Source organism: Orcinus orca, chromosome 13, assembly GCF_937001465.1.
Source record: "Orcinus orca chromosome 13, mOrcOrc1.1, whole genome shotgun sequence".
Taxonomy (NCBI): domain Eukaryota; kingdom Metazoa; phylum Chordata; class Mammalia; order Artiodactyla; family Delphinidae; genus Orcinus; species Orcinus orca.
In genome coordinates, this window is record NC_064571.1 from 69008216 (window position 1) to 69026611 (window position 18396).

Here is an 18396-nt window from a genome sequence, read left to right on the forward strand (position 1 = left end):
TCAGCAAGAACGAATTTTGTTTAACATTAAACAAAAATACGTATTTGCCTTTTTTAAAAATTTTTATTTATTTATTTACTTGGGGCTGCACTGGGTCTTTGTTGCTGCGCGCAGGCTTTCTCTAGTTGTGGCGAGCGGGGGCTACCCTTCTATGCAGCGCGCGGGCTTCTCACGTTGCGGAGCATGGGTTCTAGGCGCACCGGTTTCAGTAGTTGTGGTTTACATGAGCTCAGTAGTTGTGGTGCACGGTCTTATTTGCTCCGCGGCATGTGGGATCTTCCTGGACCAGGGCTCGAACCCGTGTCCCCTGCATTGGCAGGTGGATTCTTAACCACTGCGCCACCACGGAAGCCCTGTATTTGCTTTTTAAAGTACAGACCTCCGTCATTATCTAAATCTTATCCTCTTCTGAGAACACGCTGGATGATAAATTCACAGACGGCAGGGGCCAATGTTTCATTATTTAAAGGGGAAAGAAAAGAATGTATTCCTAACCCCATCTGAAAACCCCAATCAATTTCCCCAAATATCACTAAAGTATCTTTTCCACCTAATTAAAAATCCACTAAGGAATTCTAAATAATATAGAGCATTTAAAACACAGCTATCTAAGTGTCTGATACTTAAGGCACTCCTTAGTGTGTCTGCACAGTGCTAGCATGTAAAGCAAACCTGATACAGCTATGATGGCTGCACACTTACTAAGACCTGCAAACAACTCATGATTTCACTGGTGTGTGCAGGCAAATTCATTGTAGCAGACTGTCTATTTAGATAGTAAATTTGCGGTAAAAATTTCTGCAAATCATTATAGCAATTATTCATTTAAGTCAGAGTCAGATAGTAAGAAACCCTGTACTCTCTGAATGACTACCCGACTCTCACTACACCCAACTCCCCCAAAACACTGATTTTAAAAGAGAGCTCATGAATAATACTCTACTTAATATTAAGACTTCTGTTTCAATTCTACAGAACCAAACTATGTAAATAAGAAACCTAATGGACTCCACCCAGTTTCGAATTCCATCAAGCATCCATTCCAATTCTACTCACTTACAAAGCGTTCTGGGTGAAGAAATGAGCTTGGCACTCTGAGCGTCGCAAACAAAACAAGCCATGGTCCCAGCCCTAAAGGAAGACCTTTTCAATTTGGTGTGGCAGAAAGACATGAATAACCATAATATGAGGACATGTTTGATATAAGCCCTAGCATAGAAGGAAGAGACAATAATCATGGTTATAAAGATAAATTAATGCCTCATCAAGAAGATCACATTCCAATATGGGTCTTGAGAGATACGGCAGATTTCTTCCAGTGAATACTGGAGGTATGATCAGAAAGAACTGAAGGTTGCCATTATGGATGGACAAAAAGAAAAAAAAAAACTTAAAAGAAAGACAGGATCAGAGAAGGATGAGTAGCTTGGCTGGAATAAAATGGATTTTCAGGGGACACAGGAGAAGTAACCTGGATAGATGGGCCACAATAAAATCTTAGAGAGTAACGGTGCTGGCAAAGGAACTGGAGCTCTTCAGTAGGGAATGAGCCTCTGATGGGCTTTGGAAAGGAGGACTGGCATGAACAGTCACAGGTGAATAACATTACCCCGACACCAAAGTTTAGAAGGAACCAGAGGAGGAGAGACTGGAAGCAGAGGCCAGCAGTGAGGGCCAGAACCACAACAGCAGAAACTGGGTTGGGGGTGGGGGAGAGAGACTCTGCGAAGTCAACTCACAGAGTAATTTCTTATTTTCAGTTATATTTTTCAGTCCTAAAGTATCCGTTTGAGTCTTTCCTTTTATTTGAAAATTTTGAGATAACTGGAAATTCATAGGCAGTTGTAAAAAACAGTATCGGGAGATCTCATGTACACTTTACCGTTTTCCCCAAAGGTGACATTTTACAAAACTATAGCATAAAAGCACAACCAGGATACCGACATTGCTACAATCCACCAATCTTCGATTACCTCAGTTTTACTTGTACTCGTGTGTGTGTGTGCGTGTGTATATGAATTATTGGTTCTTTTTTTATACCTTCATGTCTCTGCTGAAATTTTCCATTTGTCTCAAGAGGGTTCACCCTTAATTCTTAGAGGCTTATAATATATTCTTTAAAATCTTTATCTGATAAATGTCTGTATAATCTCAGGGTTGGCATCTTTTGATCGTCCTTTTCCTTGAGAGTTGGTGAGATTTTCCTGGCTTTTCATATCTGGAGCAATCTTGCACTGTATCCTGTACAGTATGAACATTATTTTACAGGACTTTGGGTCTTGCTTAAATTCGATGGAGAGTGCTGACTGTTTTGCTCTGTTCTGTTTTAGCAGGCATTCGACAGTTAGCAGACGGTTAGTTTCAGGCTGGCAGTTCCTACCCATCTTCTGTGACTGTGGATCCAATGTCAGTTCAGTTGCCAAAGCCTATTTGGGATCTGTCTCGTGTGCTGAGCCACCCAGTAGTCAGTCTGAGACCTGGGCAGTGGTCTGTGCAGGAGACCGAAGCCCGTGGTCAGACGCATGCACACACAACCTGGCAGTAAGCCCACCATTCTGAGATCACTTTCTTGAGCTCCTTCCTCACCACGGTCTCCTTGACACTTTCCTGCTCCCAGAGGCACCCCTTCCTGATACTCTGGGTAGAATGCCTAGGCTTTAATTTCCCTGCTCTGTCATATAACCTTCTTGTTTGTTTGTTTTATTTATTTTTATTTTTGGCTGCGTTGGGTCTTTGTTGGTGCATGTGGGCTTTCTCTAGTTGTGGCGAGCAGGGGCTACTCTTCGTTGCAGTGTGCAGGCTTCTCACTGTGGTGGCTTCTCTTGTTGTGGAGCACGGGCTCTAGGCACACGGGCTTCAGTAGTTGTGGCATGCGGGCTCAGCAGTTGTGGCTTAGTTGCTCTGTGGCATGTGGGATCTTCCCCGACCAGGGCTCAAACCCGTGTCTCCTGCATCGACAGGTGGATTCTTAACCACTGCGCCACCAGGGAAGCCCCTGTCATATAACCTTTTGAGATTGACTCTGCCTATGGGGCCAAGCAGTAAGAAAAAAGAAGAAAAACTAATGGGGATTCCATTCCTGTTCTTGGGACCACAGTTTCTCTGGCCAGAAACAAGGGTTCCCCTCCCTCGGGGTTTTAGGTGCGTGGCCATCCCTTGCTGCTATTACAACATGCAGGACTGCCTAGGGACTGCGGTGGGAAAGAACCAAAGACGTAAAAAAGAGCAATCACAAAAGAAAACAGGGACTTCCTCCACTTTCTGTGTAGCAGGAGACCCCTTTCCTGCTCCTCAGACCACAAACAGAGGGCTTCTCTTTGAGCTTTCTTGCCATCTCTGCTGTGTACTTCTGGGTTTCAAGTTAAAAGGATACCACTTACAAGAGCATCAAAAAGTCTAAAGTACCTAGGAATAAACCTAACAAAACAAGTATGAAATATCTGTAGAGAAAATCATAAAATTTTATTGAGATATTTTTAAAGGACCCAATTAAATAAAGCAATATCCCAAGCTTACGATTAAAAGACTGAATATTGTAAAGATGTCAGTTCTCAAACTGATTTAAGGTTTAAATGTAACACCAACTAAAACTTCAACGGATATTTTTATTTTTTGACACTAAAAATAACATTAACATAATTTGTTAATTTATCTGTCTAAAAGTTAACTTTCTCTTAAGGAGCAAAAAAAACTTTAATTTTGTGACAAGTACTTTTTTGAGATATAATTCCAGTTTGTACTTGCAAAATAATATTTTCTTGCCCTAGAGATATATTTATCACCTTATTTATTTATTTTTCCTTTTTATTTTTCTAATTGAAGTGTAGTTGACATAAATATTATATTAGCTTCAGGTGTACAACATAGTGATTCGACATTTATATACATTATGAATTGATCACCACAATAAGTCTAGTTACCTCTGTCACTACAAAGTTATTACAACATTACTGACCATGTTCCCTATGCTGTAGGTTCCATCCCCGTGACTTATTTCTTAACTACAAGTTTCTGCCTCTTAATTCCCTTCACCTATTTCACCCAGCCCCCCATCCCTCTCTCAACACATTTTTTTGAAAGAAACTTAACAACTTATTCTAAAATTTATAAGGAAGTTTGATGTATAAGGGCCAAACAGGACACTGTGCAAGAAAAAGATAGGAGGCTTTCCTCTACTAGATATCAAGATTTATTTTTTAAAAAAACTATAGGGCTTCCCTGGTGGCGCAGTCATTGAGAGTCCACCTGCCGATGCGGGGGACACAGGTTCGTGCCCCGGTCCGGGAAGATCCCACATGCCATGGAGCGGCTGGGCCCGTGAGCCATGGCCGCTAAGCCTGTGTGTCCGGAGCCTGTGCTCCGCAATGGGAGAGGCCACAACAGTGAGAGGCCCGCATACCGCAAAAAAAATAAAAAGAAAAGAAAAGAAAAAAAAACTATAGTAATTATGAAGTGCAGTACTAACACAGGGATATTCAAATAGGCCAGTGGAACAGAGCAGAAAGGCCAACCAAATTTGTAGACAAAATCCTTTAGTCGTGGTAGAGTGCCTTTCTGCTTCAGTCATTGATGAGTTAGCAAGTATTTATTAAGCACCTATTCTGTGCCATGTGCTACAGTGAATACGGAAGTACAAAATGCTCTCACAGTCCATTTAAAGTTGAAGATTTTTCTAACAGAATAGAAGATCTGCCCAAATAAAGCAATCAGAGGACAAAACCCAAGATAACAAATAGCAACAGGCTGGTACGGATTAGAGTGTATACGAAATTAGAGAACGAGGAGATCGAAGTGAGCAGGGTCATCACGGAGGTTTTCATGGAGAAACAGGATGTGAGTAAGGAGGTAAAGAATGACTCAAACCTCAGGCAGAAGTCAAATACTGCCCAGAGAGATAGGGAAAGTATGACGGGAAGAGTGAGAACCATGTACACAAAAGACAGTGAGACGTGACAAACCACAGCTCAGCTGCGAAGCAGTAAGAGACTCCATCAGAGAAAGGTCTCTGACAGCCAGTTTCAAAAGTTGAGACTTTTTCTGATTAAAAAAGTCACTAAAATTCTTGAATAGGTGAGAAACATAAAACTAGTTGTGTTGCATAAATACTTATCAGAGGTATAGAAGTCTAGCTTTGAGGTTAGATTAGGGGTGATAAAAGTATGGAAATAGAAGGGGAAAAAAAGGAAGGAACAAATCTGAAAAACGCTTGTCAGGGATTAAAATCATAAACCAAGAACTTTGCAGGTTTTATTAAATGCAGGTTTCACAGGCAGCTAACCAAAAAGTGTGAAGCAATTTAAATATAAGGCATTCCACAGATAAAAGTAAAACACGAACAAGATATCAAACTTTCTGGTTTGACCTACCAGTATGTACTTTTGACGTTACATGCGCTACATCAATTTTCTGGGACCTGACGAGAGGTACAGCTTTTGTAGGAGGAGTGTGTGCTGTATTCTTCCTTCGATCTTTTGCTTTACTTATCTTTGAAAGGGGTGCAAAAATACCTAAGAGAGAATGCAGAATTTTAGTGTTAAGCAATTAAAAGCACTTCAAATAAAAGGACAAGTACAGCCATTCAGTAATATAAATCTTTAAGTTCTTTTTTAGTGTCCACTAGGTGCCCTGTAGTGAGAGACAGAGAAAAAGTACGTCTCACTCAGTACTTGCCCTCAGAGAGTTTACAATCTAGTTGTCAAGACTAACAACATACACAATAATTCAAGAAGCACATAACGTAACAAGGCACTAAGTGAAACTCAGGGAAAAGAGAATTATAATTATTTCTAAGTACTGGCAAATAACAGTGCACTATATAGGACAAAAACTATTCCTCATGTCCCTTTATCTATAGCTCCTTAGAACATATTTTTTCCCATATTATAGCTTTTTATGTTCATGTTTTATCTATCTTCCAGACTTTAGAAGACAAAATCCAATACTCATCTCTGCATTCCCCCAATGTACCTAACTATAGTGCCTTACACATAGTAGGGATATAAAAAATCTTTTTGAGTATAAAACATAATTTCCCAAGAGGCTTAGCCCTCAGCTTCTGACAACTGACAACAGAAACAATACAGTGTGTGTTGTGTGGGAAGGTATGTGGGGACAGGGGGAGGGGGCTGCCTGTTTGCTGCAGCTAGGAGTATAAAATTCCATTAAAAAAGAAATTTATCCAGGCATAAAAGTACAGTATATATAAATATGCACAGACATTAGAAATAGTGAATATGGACTATAAATACCAAGATTATTTGGCTAAGAAATTTAAGAAGAAAAAATAAAGACATAATATGTACATTATACACTACCATTCAGTGTTTACGCCTAATCTAACAAAGACACATTATGACTAAAATGTAATACATTAAAACAACTTGTTTTAAAATAGGTTTGATGAAATGCTCAAGATTACAAAAAGTGAGTTCTTTGTTTATAGCTAACAAGTGCAAACTATACTACTTTTCTGCTAATCTCAAAATTCTTTCCTCCATCAGATTCTACAATCCTTCCTCCTGATTTTCCTAGCTCTTTTGACTTCTCCACAATGTTTTCTCTCTTCTGTCTCCCGCCTATCAGATTCGCTTTCTATTTTTTTCTCTAAATTATTTTCCTTGCCAAATACACACACATGCACACACATACACGCACTCAAGCTTGATGATGATTACATCCAGTGTTGCCAAGGGTTTGAAGAAATAAATTATTTTATACTGTGGGATGTAAATTTGTAAAATCTTACTTGAAGACAAAAATTCTGACCTAATTTACTTTATGGCATTAATTATAAGGAAATACTTATACTTAAGAAGTGTGAACAAGGTTACAAACTTACGTTTGCATATTATAAGGAGAAGATAGACTTCAAGAGCCAAAGCAATTTCTAGTTTACTATTAAAACCCAATCATACTTTTGGAAATTAATTTACGAGAAAATAATCCAAATAGGAGGAAAAGACTGCATACCTGAGTATATCATCACTGCAATACTATATGTAGGAGAAAACAATTACTTGGCAATAGAATAAATGAATCCACTATGTTTATGAACTATGACATCACTGTTAATAAGTAAAACAATAAAGATTATGTAGAAATATAGAAATATATGAAAAGTAAATCAAGAGAACAAAAATTGAGTTGTATGTTTGATTACATTATGATTATATCTGTGAAAAGTTGTATGTGTGGATATAGGAAGGACTGTAAAAAATAGAAAACCAAAACATATTTGAGCGCAGACCATAAATTATTTTTCAAACCTGTGTCATTAATGTCACAATAATATCGTTCAATGAATGAACTACATAGCTCTTTCTCCTTGTTTTTTTTTTTTTAAATTAACTAAATCATTTGGGAAAACCAAAACTAAATTTAAAGCAATGACAGACTGGATATAATCAAAGCCCAAAGTGTGCACTGTGTATGGGTTAACCTTCCTGTTCAGAATCTCATGCTACCCAAAGTACTGATGGGACTCTCCTCAGATCTTGACATACAATGATAAGGCTTAACTAAAAATAAACACATAAGGAAGAATTATTTTTAAACAGAAGAGTAATGAATTTCTGGATAAACATGATCCATTTTGTTTAACCACAATTCCTCCCAAAACTCCACTAAAATTTTATAAGAAATAAAAATGGTATAAACTCTAAAGAGGAAAGAAAATGATAAAAAAAAAAAGAGAAAAAAAGCTAAAGCTTCCAAAGAAGCTTCCAAAAGCAGGGAAAAGGACAAAAACAGAAGAAAGGATGACTCTGAAACTTCTAAACAGCAGCAGTGGAAGCTCAGGATGATAGCTGGCAAACTATGGCCTGAGAGCCACATCCTCCCACCGCCTATTTTTGTACCATTCTGTTGGAACGCAGCCACACCCATTTGTTTACATATTGTCTACGACTGCTTATTCACTACAACAGGAGAGCTGAATAGTTTTGCAACAAGGGACTGTATGACCCATAAAACCAAAATATTTACTACCTGGCCCTTTACAAAAAAAGTTTGCCAAATTGCATTAGACAACAGAGTATCACCTTCAAAATACTGAAAAAATGTGAATTTCAACCTAACACTCCTTATCCCACTAAACTATCATATGAGTGTAAGGGTAGAAATAAACATATTTCTGGAATGTAAAGTCTCAAAAAATTCACTCCCCATGAGTCCTCTGTCAAAAAGCTACTGAAGGATGTGCTCCACCAAAACAAATAAATAAACCAAGAAAAAAAAATGACTTAGTACGAACACCAAATCTTTCTCTTCATAGTATGAAGTCAATAGATGTCTAAAATTGGAAAGATTCATATATTATTTAAAATATGAATATGAACATCAGAAGATACATCTAAAGAAGTCAAAAAAGTTCTTGCCTCTAAAGAACAGGTCTCAGAGTAAGGAAGGGCAAGCCAGGAGAGGGTTTAGCTGTTGTTTTAATAAACCTTATAATACAACTTGACTTACTAAACTAGGTATATGTGTTCACTTTGGTGATTATTAAAAGACATAAAAATAGTATTACCAAATATTAAAAATTATAAAAAAAATTTCATAACTGCCAAAACTTAGAAGCAACCAAGATATCCTTTAGTAGGTGAATGGAGAAATAATGGAGGACTGTGATACCTCCAGACAATGGAGTATTATTCAGTGCTAAAAAGACATGAGCTATCAAGCCATGAAAAGACATGGAAGAAACTTAAATGCAAATTACTAAGTGAAAGAAGGCATTATTAAAAGGCTATATACTCTATGATTCCAGCTATCTGACATTCTGGAAAAGGCAAAACTATGGAGACAGTAAAATGGTCAATGGTTGCCAGGGGCTAAGGTGGGAAGGGATGAACAGGTGGAGCACAGAGGAGTTTCAGGGCAGTGAAAACACTCTATAATATGGCAATGATGGATACATGCCCTTATACACTTGTCCAAACCCACAGATTATACAACACAAGGAGTGACCCCTAAGGCAAACTATGGACTCTGAGTGATTATGATGTGTCCATGCAGGTGCATCCACTGTAAGAAATGTACACTCTGGTGAAGGGATGTTGATAAAAGGGGAAACTGTGCATGTGTGGGCAGGAGGTATACAGGAAATCTCTGTACCTTCCTCTCAATTTTGCTATGAACCAAAAGCTGCTTTTAAAAAGATCTTTTAAAAATTATTATAAAATTTTTACAATCAAAACAATCTAATATGTGCTAGAATTAATAGATCAATGGGACAAAACAATCCCAAAACAGACTATAGCATTTATAAGAACTTAATTTATATTAAAGGAAGTACAACAAGCCAAAGGGAAAATGACAGATTTAGAGAGAGGAAAAAAACCCAAAAAACTGTTGCTGAAAAGAGACAAATGCTTTGGCTTCTGCTTAGTCAGGGGGTTCTCTGCCTCTCCTGCTCCCCACACCTCAAGTACTGACAGTTTAGCAAAGATCTGGCTCAGACTACTGAGCTGGCTCAGCAGGAAGGGCTATTCCCATTTTTATATAATCCAACACATGACCCTTGCCCCCCAACTTGCCGTAAAGTATGTAAAAGCGGATGGAGACAGGGTCCTTGCGTATCCATCTTTGTCCTAATCAAGCATGCCTCTCCTTGGAATGATGGGATTTGGGAGGCCACATGCATTCTGTTACAATCTAAGCATTTCTCATGGCTCTGATTTACATCTGCTCTCTGTGTTGCTAATGGTCTTGATCTTGCCCTTAGTCTGCTCGACAGTTGCCAAAATTAGCTAATAGAGTAAAACTAAACTTAAATTCTTATCCTTATACAACTAACCAAATAAACTCCAAATTAAGTAATGTGGTATTTAAAAATTAAAACATTCAAAAGAATAAAATATATAACCTATAATGAATTCTGGATTAGGAAGAACTATCTACCTTAGCATAAAAGCAGTTATAAGAAATTGTAAAGGAAAAGTCTTTTAACTGCATAAAACTACGTGTCCAAAAACACTGCAAATGAAGTTCAAAGGCAAATGACAAACTGGGCGAAATATCTGTAATAAATATAAAGGCTTAATATCCTAAAGATGCATTTATTTTTTAAAAACTCATCCGTTTTTTAAAAAGCTAACATCCCAATTTTTAATTGGCAAATAATATGAATAATTATTTCTTGGCAATTGCCAAGATAACACAAAAAATACATGTGCTACAATAGAACATTTTAGGTATCTTATTTCACCAGTCAGAATAACATGAATTTAAACAGAAATTTTCACCCATCAAATTGGAAAAATTAAAGGAAATTGAGCCATAAAAAATCACATTTTCAAACAATATTTAAAGATTTGAGGAAATTATAATAGGATGTCAGATAAAAATGCAGAATATTTAACTATATATAATCCACAGTTTGTGGAAAAAATAAACAGAAAATATATACAGGTGGTTTTATTTTTTTCTTTTTTATGTTTTTTAAATCTAACGTAATGGGCATTTTTTATAAACAAAAATTTTAATAATATACCCCAAAAGGAGGCTCCATCTTAAGTGTATGACAAAAGGAAACTGGTGATTTTGATAAATTCATAACAGCTAGCAAATAGTTAACATTTTGGGGGTGCTTACTGGGAACCACGCACTATTCTAGGTGCTTTATATATTTATCAACACATTTAATTCCCACCTGAACTCTTGCGGTATTGCTATCCTCATTTTACAGAAGAAAACTGAGGCACAAGAAGAGAACGAAGGCCCCACAGCTGGTAGGTAGAGCAGCTGATTCACACCCAAGCAGTCGGGCTCCAAAGCCCATACTCTTCAACACTGTACCATATACTGCCTTCCCTGTCGAGCTATAAGATGAAATACTGCGCAACCAGGGAAATTAATGTTCTGGGAAAGTACTTCACAACAAGGAAAAATATTCACAACATAGTAAGTGACAAAAGCAAACTGAAATCATGTGTCAAGGTGTGTGTGTGTGTATATATGAGAGAAACAGAGAATATAAAATAAAGCAAACATTTGTCTGAAAAAGAATCATCCCAGCTCAGGAGCACAGTAATAAAGTTGGCCTCACTTGCTTTTCAATTTTTCAAGTTTTTCAACCTCTAGAGCTCTGTATTTCCTTGGTAATAAAGAATAAAATCCCTCCTTCATTCATGATACCACCATGAGCAGGATTCAGGAAGGTCTCCAGAGCTAGGTGCCCTCCTAGTAAGACACCCTCTCCCAAGCACAATATTGCTCACAGTAAGAAAAGGGCAGTCGCTTCATTTATTACATAAGTAACCAGGGAGAAAGTTTTATTTAAAAATAATAAAAGAGTAAAATTTTATTATTTTAAATTAATTCTCATTAAATTAGATAGTATCTAACTTACCATATTTGGGGGCACATTTAAAGTACTGGACTTTCCCAACACTTCCATTGTTTTTTCCTTCTGGTTCATCCAACTCAATGCCAGCCCACTGCCCACTTGCAAATTCAGTTGTTCCACAAAATCTTAATGTTCCAACCTAAAGAAAATATAAATCAGAGTAACTTTTGAGTACTACCAGTAATTCTAAGTTTCCCACTCTTGCAACTTTATCATGGAAGTCTTTCAAAAACATTCTCTCAGGGCTTCCCTGGTGGTGCAGTGGTTGAGAGTCCGCCTGCCAGTGCAGGGGACACAGGTTCATGCCCCGGTCCAGGAAGATCCCACATGTCGTGGAGCGGCTGGGCCCGTGAGCCATGGCCGCTGAGCCTGCGCGTCTGGAGCCTGTGCTCCGCAACAGGAAAGGCCACAACAGTGAGAGGCCCGCGTACCGCAAAAAAAAAAAAAAAACCATTCTCTCAAAGTAGACTTCAGAAGAAGGAAAATATTACCAGGGATAAAAAGAGACATTAAATAATGATAAAAGAGTCAATGGACCAAGAAGGCATAAGAATCCTAAATCTATATGTACCTAACAACTGAGCTCCAAGACATATGAAGTGGAAACTGATAGAACTAAAAAGAGAAATAGACAAATCTACAATCACAGTGAGACTTCAACACACCTCTCTCCATAATCAACAGGCCAAGAAGGCAGAAAACCAGTAAGGATACAGAAAAACTGAAACCTGAAACCAGCTATAAGCCAGTTTGACCTGACATTTATAAAATATTCCATTCAAAACAGCAATACAAGACTTCCCTGGTGGCGCAGTGGTTGAGAATCCGCCTGCCAATGCAGGGGACATGGGTTCAAGCCCTGGTCCGGGAAGATCCCACATGCTGCAGAGCAACTAAGCCCGTGCACCACAACTACTGAGCCTGCGCTCTAGAGCCCACGAACCACAACTACTGAGCCCGTGTGCTACAACTACTGAAGCCCACGCGCCCAGAGCCCATGCTCCGCAACAAGAGAAGCCACTGCAATGAGAAGGCCGCGCACCGCAACGGCCTTCCGCTCGCTCCGCAACCGTCCCCCGCTCGCCGCAATTAGAGAAAGCCCATGCACAGCAACGAAGATCCAATGCAGCCAAAAATAAATAAATAAAATAAATTTATTTTTTTAAAAAAGAGAAACACAGAGAACTAAACACATAAACTCTATCTATACCTAGCACTCTATCCAAAAATTAACTCAGAATTAAATGTAAAACTAAATATAAAACCTAAAACTGTAAACATCCAGAAGAAAACACAGTAGAAAATTTCTCAGATATTCTAAACACACAATCCATAAAATAAAATTTTGATAAAATAAACTTCATGAGAATTTAAAACGCCTGCTCTTTGCAAGACAGTCCTAAGAGAATGAAAAGACAAGCAATAGACTGAGGGTAAATATAAATGAAACAAGACTGGCTCTGAGGTGACAAAGGTAAACGCTGCCGACTGATATACGCATGTTCGTTATATGTTTCTACTTTTGTATAGCTTTAAATTACTCAAAATAAAAAGTAGTAAAATAAAACAGAATAACTCTTCTAAAAGTCCATTCTCAGACGCAGGACAGGAATACTAAAGAAGCTGAATATTAATCCAAAGGGGAGAAAATGCTATGCGTTCATAATTTCTTGGTATTTTAGCTCCACAAATAGGACAATGGAAAACTAACAAATGTCCATGAATGTATTCTTGTGGAAGTTGGTAAATGTCATTCTCAGTGTAATAGTTTGTAGCTTACCTTCCTTTTTGAAGCAACTTTCTTAGTAACTCAAATTTCAGTGTTTTCTGAGAAAAGTGCATAACACCCCCCACAAAGCCACCCAGATGTTTAGCCGTAGCTATTTTAGAAATTCCACATGCAAGCGCAAATTCCCTGTCCCATTCTCCATACCAAGCTCCCAATTGGCCCCCAAAAAGAGAAAAACAGCTCTCCCATATGAGGTTTTTAAAAAGAGAGAAGGGCAACAAGTGAAAGCCACCTGGAAACTGAGGCTCTGGAGAAAGAGGTATCCAGAGAATCTTCAGTCGGGTGGAGTTGGGAGTCCTCTTTCCCACATACATTTTCATTACCAGGTTGAAATCATATCTAAGATTTCCCTGTTTGTGGGATCAAGAAGCCAAACACCCAGGAACAGTGAGGGTCACCTTTGCTCCGTTTCTGTGCAGTAGTAGCTGTGGGAGAATCACTACTGAGGAGGGGTGCGAGCGGGAAGCTGCAAGGGAAAACCTGCAGGCTGGACGCCTCTAAATTCACTCGGCAGCTCCACTATGCTCCACTTTTCTCCCATTCAAATAAAGATGTCTTCGTTATTCAGTTTGAATAGTTTATATTCTTAAATTATGCTTTATAGTAACCGTGCATCTAAGTTTCAAGTTTTCCATTAAGTATCCTTCTACCTACATATGGAACTTAAAAAAACAACTCAAAACCACACTGCACCCTTGGCACACAGGCCACATAATGACCTTGGACATCGCTTTAGAGACTGCAGCTACTGACTATACCTTCTGTCTTGCAATAACGACACGATCCCCCAGCTTCAGGCCAAGTGACGTCAGCATCACCTTGCTAGTAACACGGTCGTAACTTGGAAGCAAGGGCTTTGAGAGATCACACGACAGAGGCACCGCATCGAGCAGCATCTGCTTGATTTCTTTAGCAGTTGCCGCAGCATCGGCCATTTCTAAGGGCATTTCGACCGGGTCTGGGACAACGTCAGCGGGGATCTGTCCTTTGTCATTCTACAAATAAAGAGAAGAGAAATTTTTCAGTTCATATCTGCTCAGAGCTCTACACGGTCATATAAAAGTATTTTTGGAAAAAGTAAGTTAAATTCATCTATCATTTATTTATTCAAAAATATTTACTAAACTTCTACCACCTGCCAGACACCATTCTAAGTGCTAAAGGCACACAGTGAAGACAACAAAAGCCCCGCCCTCAAAAAGCACACAGCCTGGTGAGAGGCAGAACATAATCACACACATAAAACGTATGGTGTATCGAAGGGTAAAAAGTGGCAGAGAGAACAAAGCAGGTTAAGGGGGACAGGGAACACGGGCACAGAGATGGCGATTCACACACAGGGGTCAGGGAGGGCCTCGCTGCTGAGAGGCACTGGCGCAGAGGTCCAGGGAGGTGAGGGAACACAGGGCAGCTCAGCTGGTGGGGACCGAGGTCCAGGCTCAGGGAAGAGCAGGAAGGCAGTCAGTGGGAAGCGAGCCTGGCTGCACAGGCGGGAGACAGAAGCCACAGGACTGCCTGGCTTCCCAACCCCAGACCCGAGACTCCCTCCCCTCCCCCAGAGCTGCCACCTTGGCTCTGTGACCTCGATCCATCCTGCCCACTCATGGAGTGACTCAGATTTTAAGAACAGAATCTATAGGTTTAATACTTCTAAAATCTGGGCTGGGATTTATCCTGCAGCAAGCAAAAATGGGTAGTCACAGGCCCACTAACATTTGCACGGTGTTTATATAAGCAAAATCCTATCATATAAATTATCTCATTTGGTTATCACAGCAAGAAAAAGCTTGTGAATAAAACAGATAAAAATTTTTACCTGTTAAGAGTCTGGACTGTAGCAGAAGACACCAACTAAACAAGTAAGATATCACTACCATTTCCAGTTTGCCAATTAGGAAAATTAGGCAAGGAGAGATGAATGACTCGCTCAGCATCATCTCCATAATTACTGCAGGGATGACACTGCAGTCCATGTCCAGCACCCACTGGACTCTCAGCCCTTCTGCTGCTCTGTGCTGTCCTACCCTCAAACAAGTTCTCTTTCTTCTACGTTCCCTAACCAAAAACTCAGGCTTCATCAGAAAGATTCCAGACTGTAATCTTTTCTTAATAAGATGAACCAAGATTCTTTTGCTCAGAAAACTTTTTCCCTTTCCTTCTCCTCTAATAATTATCTTCAAATGATCCATATGGATAAAAGTATGAGGCTTTTAGAACACATTTAGTTTGCAAGTGCCTCACATTTTTTATTTTAAAATTCAAGTCAGTTTCGTCCTAAGTAAAAACATGGTAGGAAGACATATTATCAAATTTCTGGGACAGTGATGAACTATTTTGATCCCCGATTTTTTTTTTCAAAGAAAAAGTACAAAATGTAATGAAAATACCTATAGCGCTAATCGTACTCTTGAGAAAAAGACAGAGGGAAAAAACTTTTTTTAATCAACAAACCTGTCATGATAAGTTGTAAATAAGCTATATTTACAATGAATATTTACTTCAGATTTTTAAGTCCTCACCTTTCTAGAGTAAGTCACACAGTTCCATCAATTCCTATATAAAATAAAACTTCTGTTTAAAAAATACTAAATAATAATAAAGTAACAATGATATCATGTTAACATAAGGTGGCTTGTTCATGATTAGCTATAGAATTCCATTTTCTTCTAAAGTAGTGGCTGTCAGGGTCTGATCCAAGGGCTACTGCTGACCCACATATTGACTGCTTTTTTTTTTAAGTATTAACCTCCAAAATTCGGTAATCTATTAATTCTTTGGGGCCTGAATTGGTAATTTACCTCAATGACACACTTCACTGCATCTTACTGGGTTCAAAATATTCTCTCCACTAATAGGGTCTTGTCAACAGTTGTACTAGCAAAAGCAAACACGTATCACCTTCACACTCCAGCCAAACTGAATTACCATCTCCTAGCCTTTGTGCACGCTACTCTCTCTGCCTAACATGCCTTTCTCAGCTTCCTCCTGTACCTGGTTAATTCTTAACTATGTTTAAGCACTCAACATCACTTTTGCCAGGACACACTACAGTAAAACTGACTGCTCTCTTGTCTGTCCTCCCCTCTAGACAATATTCTCTTTGAGGACAGAGACGTATTTGTTGTTGTATTCTCCCAGTGCCCAATAAACAAGAGGACCTGAAGGAAGGAGGGAGGGAAGGAGGAAGAAAGGGGTTGATTAAATAATTAACGGGGTTAAACAGAAAGAAAAGGGGCAAAGAAGTAGGGAGGGAAGGGATAACAGGAAAGCAGAGAGGGAGCGAGGAAAAGAGGAAGGGAAGAGGCTTTTTCTAACATTGCCCACCCCTGCCCCTTCAAGAGAAGGCACAGACCCAATCAAGAATCGCTGCCAGAGCAAGTCACTGCTATCAATATAACAGAAAAGAACACTGAGAGCCACTTTTGGGAAGACAAAAAATACCAAATGATTTGAAGATTATGAAATTCAATCCTGTGTGTTAACTTTGTAAATGTAGAACATTACCCTGAAAAAATAAATGTTTCCTTTAAGTCGATTTTAAAGGTTTACTGCACTGTTAAATATGCATTTTTTAAATTGTCTGAAATAAAACTTCTTTCCAAAAGAATTTAAAATATGATTTAATACAGAAATATAACTTTAATATATGCGCTTTTATTTAACAGCTAAGGTTTTATAAATATACCAAAAGCTTAAATGAAAGATACTTTTAACATCAAAGATGATACTTTAAAGAGTATTTTACTTATCTGAATGCAAGTAAGGTTTATAGAGCTTATCAATATAAAAGGACTGAAATTCACTGCTATGCCTTAAATTTATTTGAGATAAAAGTTTATCACCATTACTCTTTACATGCAGCACAAAAATATAAATTATTTACCTATATAAGAGCTCTACAACAACATCCAGATTCAACTCTTTCCTGGGAGATAATGTTAGATGTTTTTATTCTTTTAATATTTTTCACTTTTAATTTAACCTCTTACCCTAAATGCAGGGTTTGCTCCATGCTCCAATAAGCATTTCACAGTACCTGCACACAGGTTATATGCAGCAATATGCAGAGCTGTTCCAAAATTAAAGTCACTGCAAGTGGCATCCACATCTGCAATTAGACATCGCAAGCGTATTAACAAAATTTTCAAATTAAGCTAGTATAATGTAAAAGGAGACAGGCTGGGTTTATTCGGGGGAGGAGGGATATTAGCTATTTATGAGACTTAAACCAACCCACTAAAAGGACGATTCTCACAATGGAACAAACTCTTCATATTACAACCTACTTAACTAATTCTTTTCTTAGTACAATAAAATTTCACTATCAAATGGACTGATATTAGCATGGGTTTTCCAACCATCACAAACTAAACTATATTTTAAAGCAATTAATGGCAATAATTCATATTTGTAAAAGTAACTATCTTAACACACTCTCTCATTAAACCTCTTGCATATTTGCCATGACAACTATAATGTAGTAGGGTTTAGGTCAGGGACTAGCAAACTATGGCCATGGCCAAAATCAACTTACCATCTGTTTTTGTAAATAAAGTTTTATTAGAACACAGCCACATAGTCTCTGTGGCTACTTTCACACCACAACTGCAGGATCAAGTAGTTGCAACAGAGACCATGTGGTCCACAAAACCTAAAATATTTACTATCTGCCTCTTCACGGAAAAAAATAGTAGGTAAAACAATGGAGAATTCTCAAGACAGGAATAAATTAAAGAGTAATTAAACATATGCATCATGCTTACATACTGTATTCATTCACAATACTTTATTCAACAAATGAATTTGGACTTCACAATAAGAATGGGAATCTTGCAATTCTAAAAACATTTTAATAACTTTCAACAAATCATCACGATGCTATACAGCAAATACTCCAGGTTTGGGGATCCCATTTTGACTGATTTTAGAATATGGGTTTAATATACCTCTGGTTCTGCCAATCCTACCTTAATCTAACTACAGCTCCACCATCCCACACCCTACCTACTATGGTAAACAAACTAAGACATGCTCAGGACACTCTCCTGAGCTATTAAAGACACTGTACTATCAAGAGAGGCTTTCTTCCTAACATCATTCAAAAAGTGAAAAAGTAAAAAGGTAAAGAGGAGATGGACAATTATACAAAGCAGAGGTTAGAAACAGACATTCTGGGAAATTTATCTATGCCATCTCTAAAACAAGTCTTCTACAAATGGAGAAAACACTGCATACAACTTTTAACTTAAAGTAATACTACTGC

At 38.3% G+C, this 18396-nt stretch overlaps 1 protein-coding gene across 5 annotated transcripts in view; it reads right to left on the reverse strand.

The window, feature by feature from the left end:
* Positions 1-18396, reverse strand: part of CLIP4 (CAP-Gly domain containing linker protein family member 4) — a 73973-nt gene that overhangs the window by 28221 nt on the left and 27356 nt on the right. For all 5 annotated transcript variants that reach the window (XM_049696322.1, XM_033425211.2, XM_004268176.3 and 2 more), the window contains exons 6-9: positions 17123-17241; positions 13892-14128; positions 11348-11483; positions 5367-5507 (exon numbers count right to left, since the gene is read on the reverse strand). In XM_049696322.1, the coding sequence (XP_049552279.1) occupies positions 5367-5507; positions 11348-11483; positions 13892-14128; positions 17123-17241 (633 nt within the window). The remainder of the gene's footprint in view (positions 1-5366; positions 5508-11347; positions 11484-13891; positions 14129-17122; positions 17242-18396) is intronic.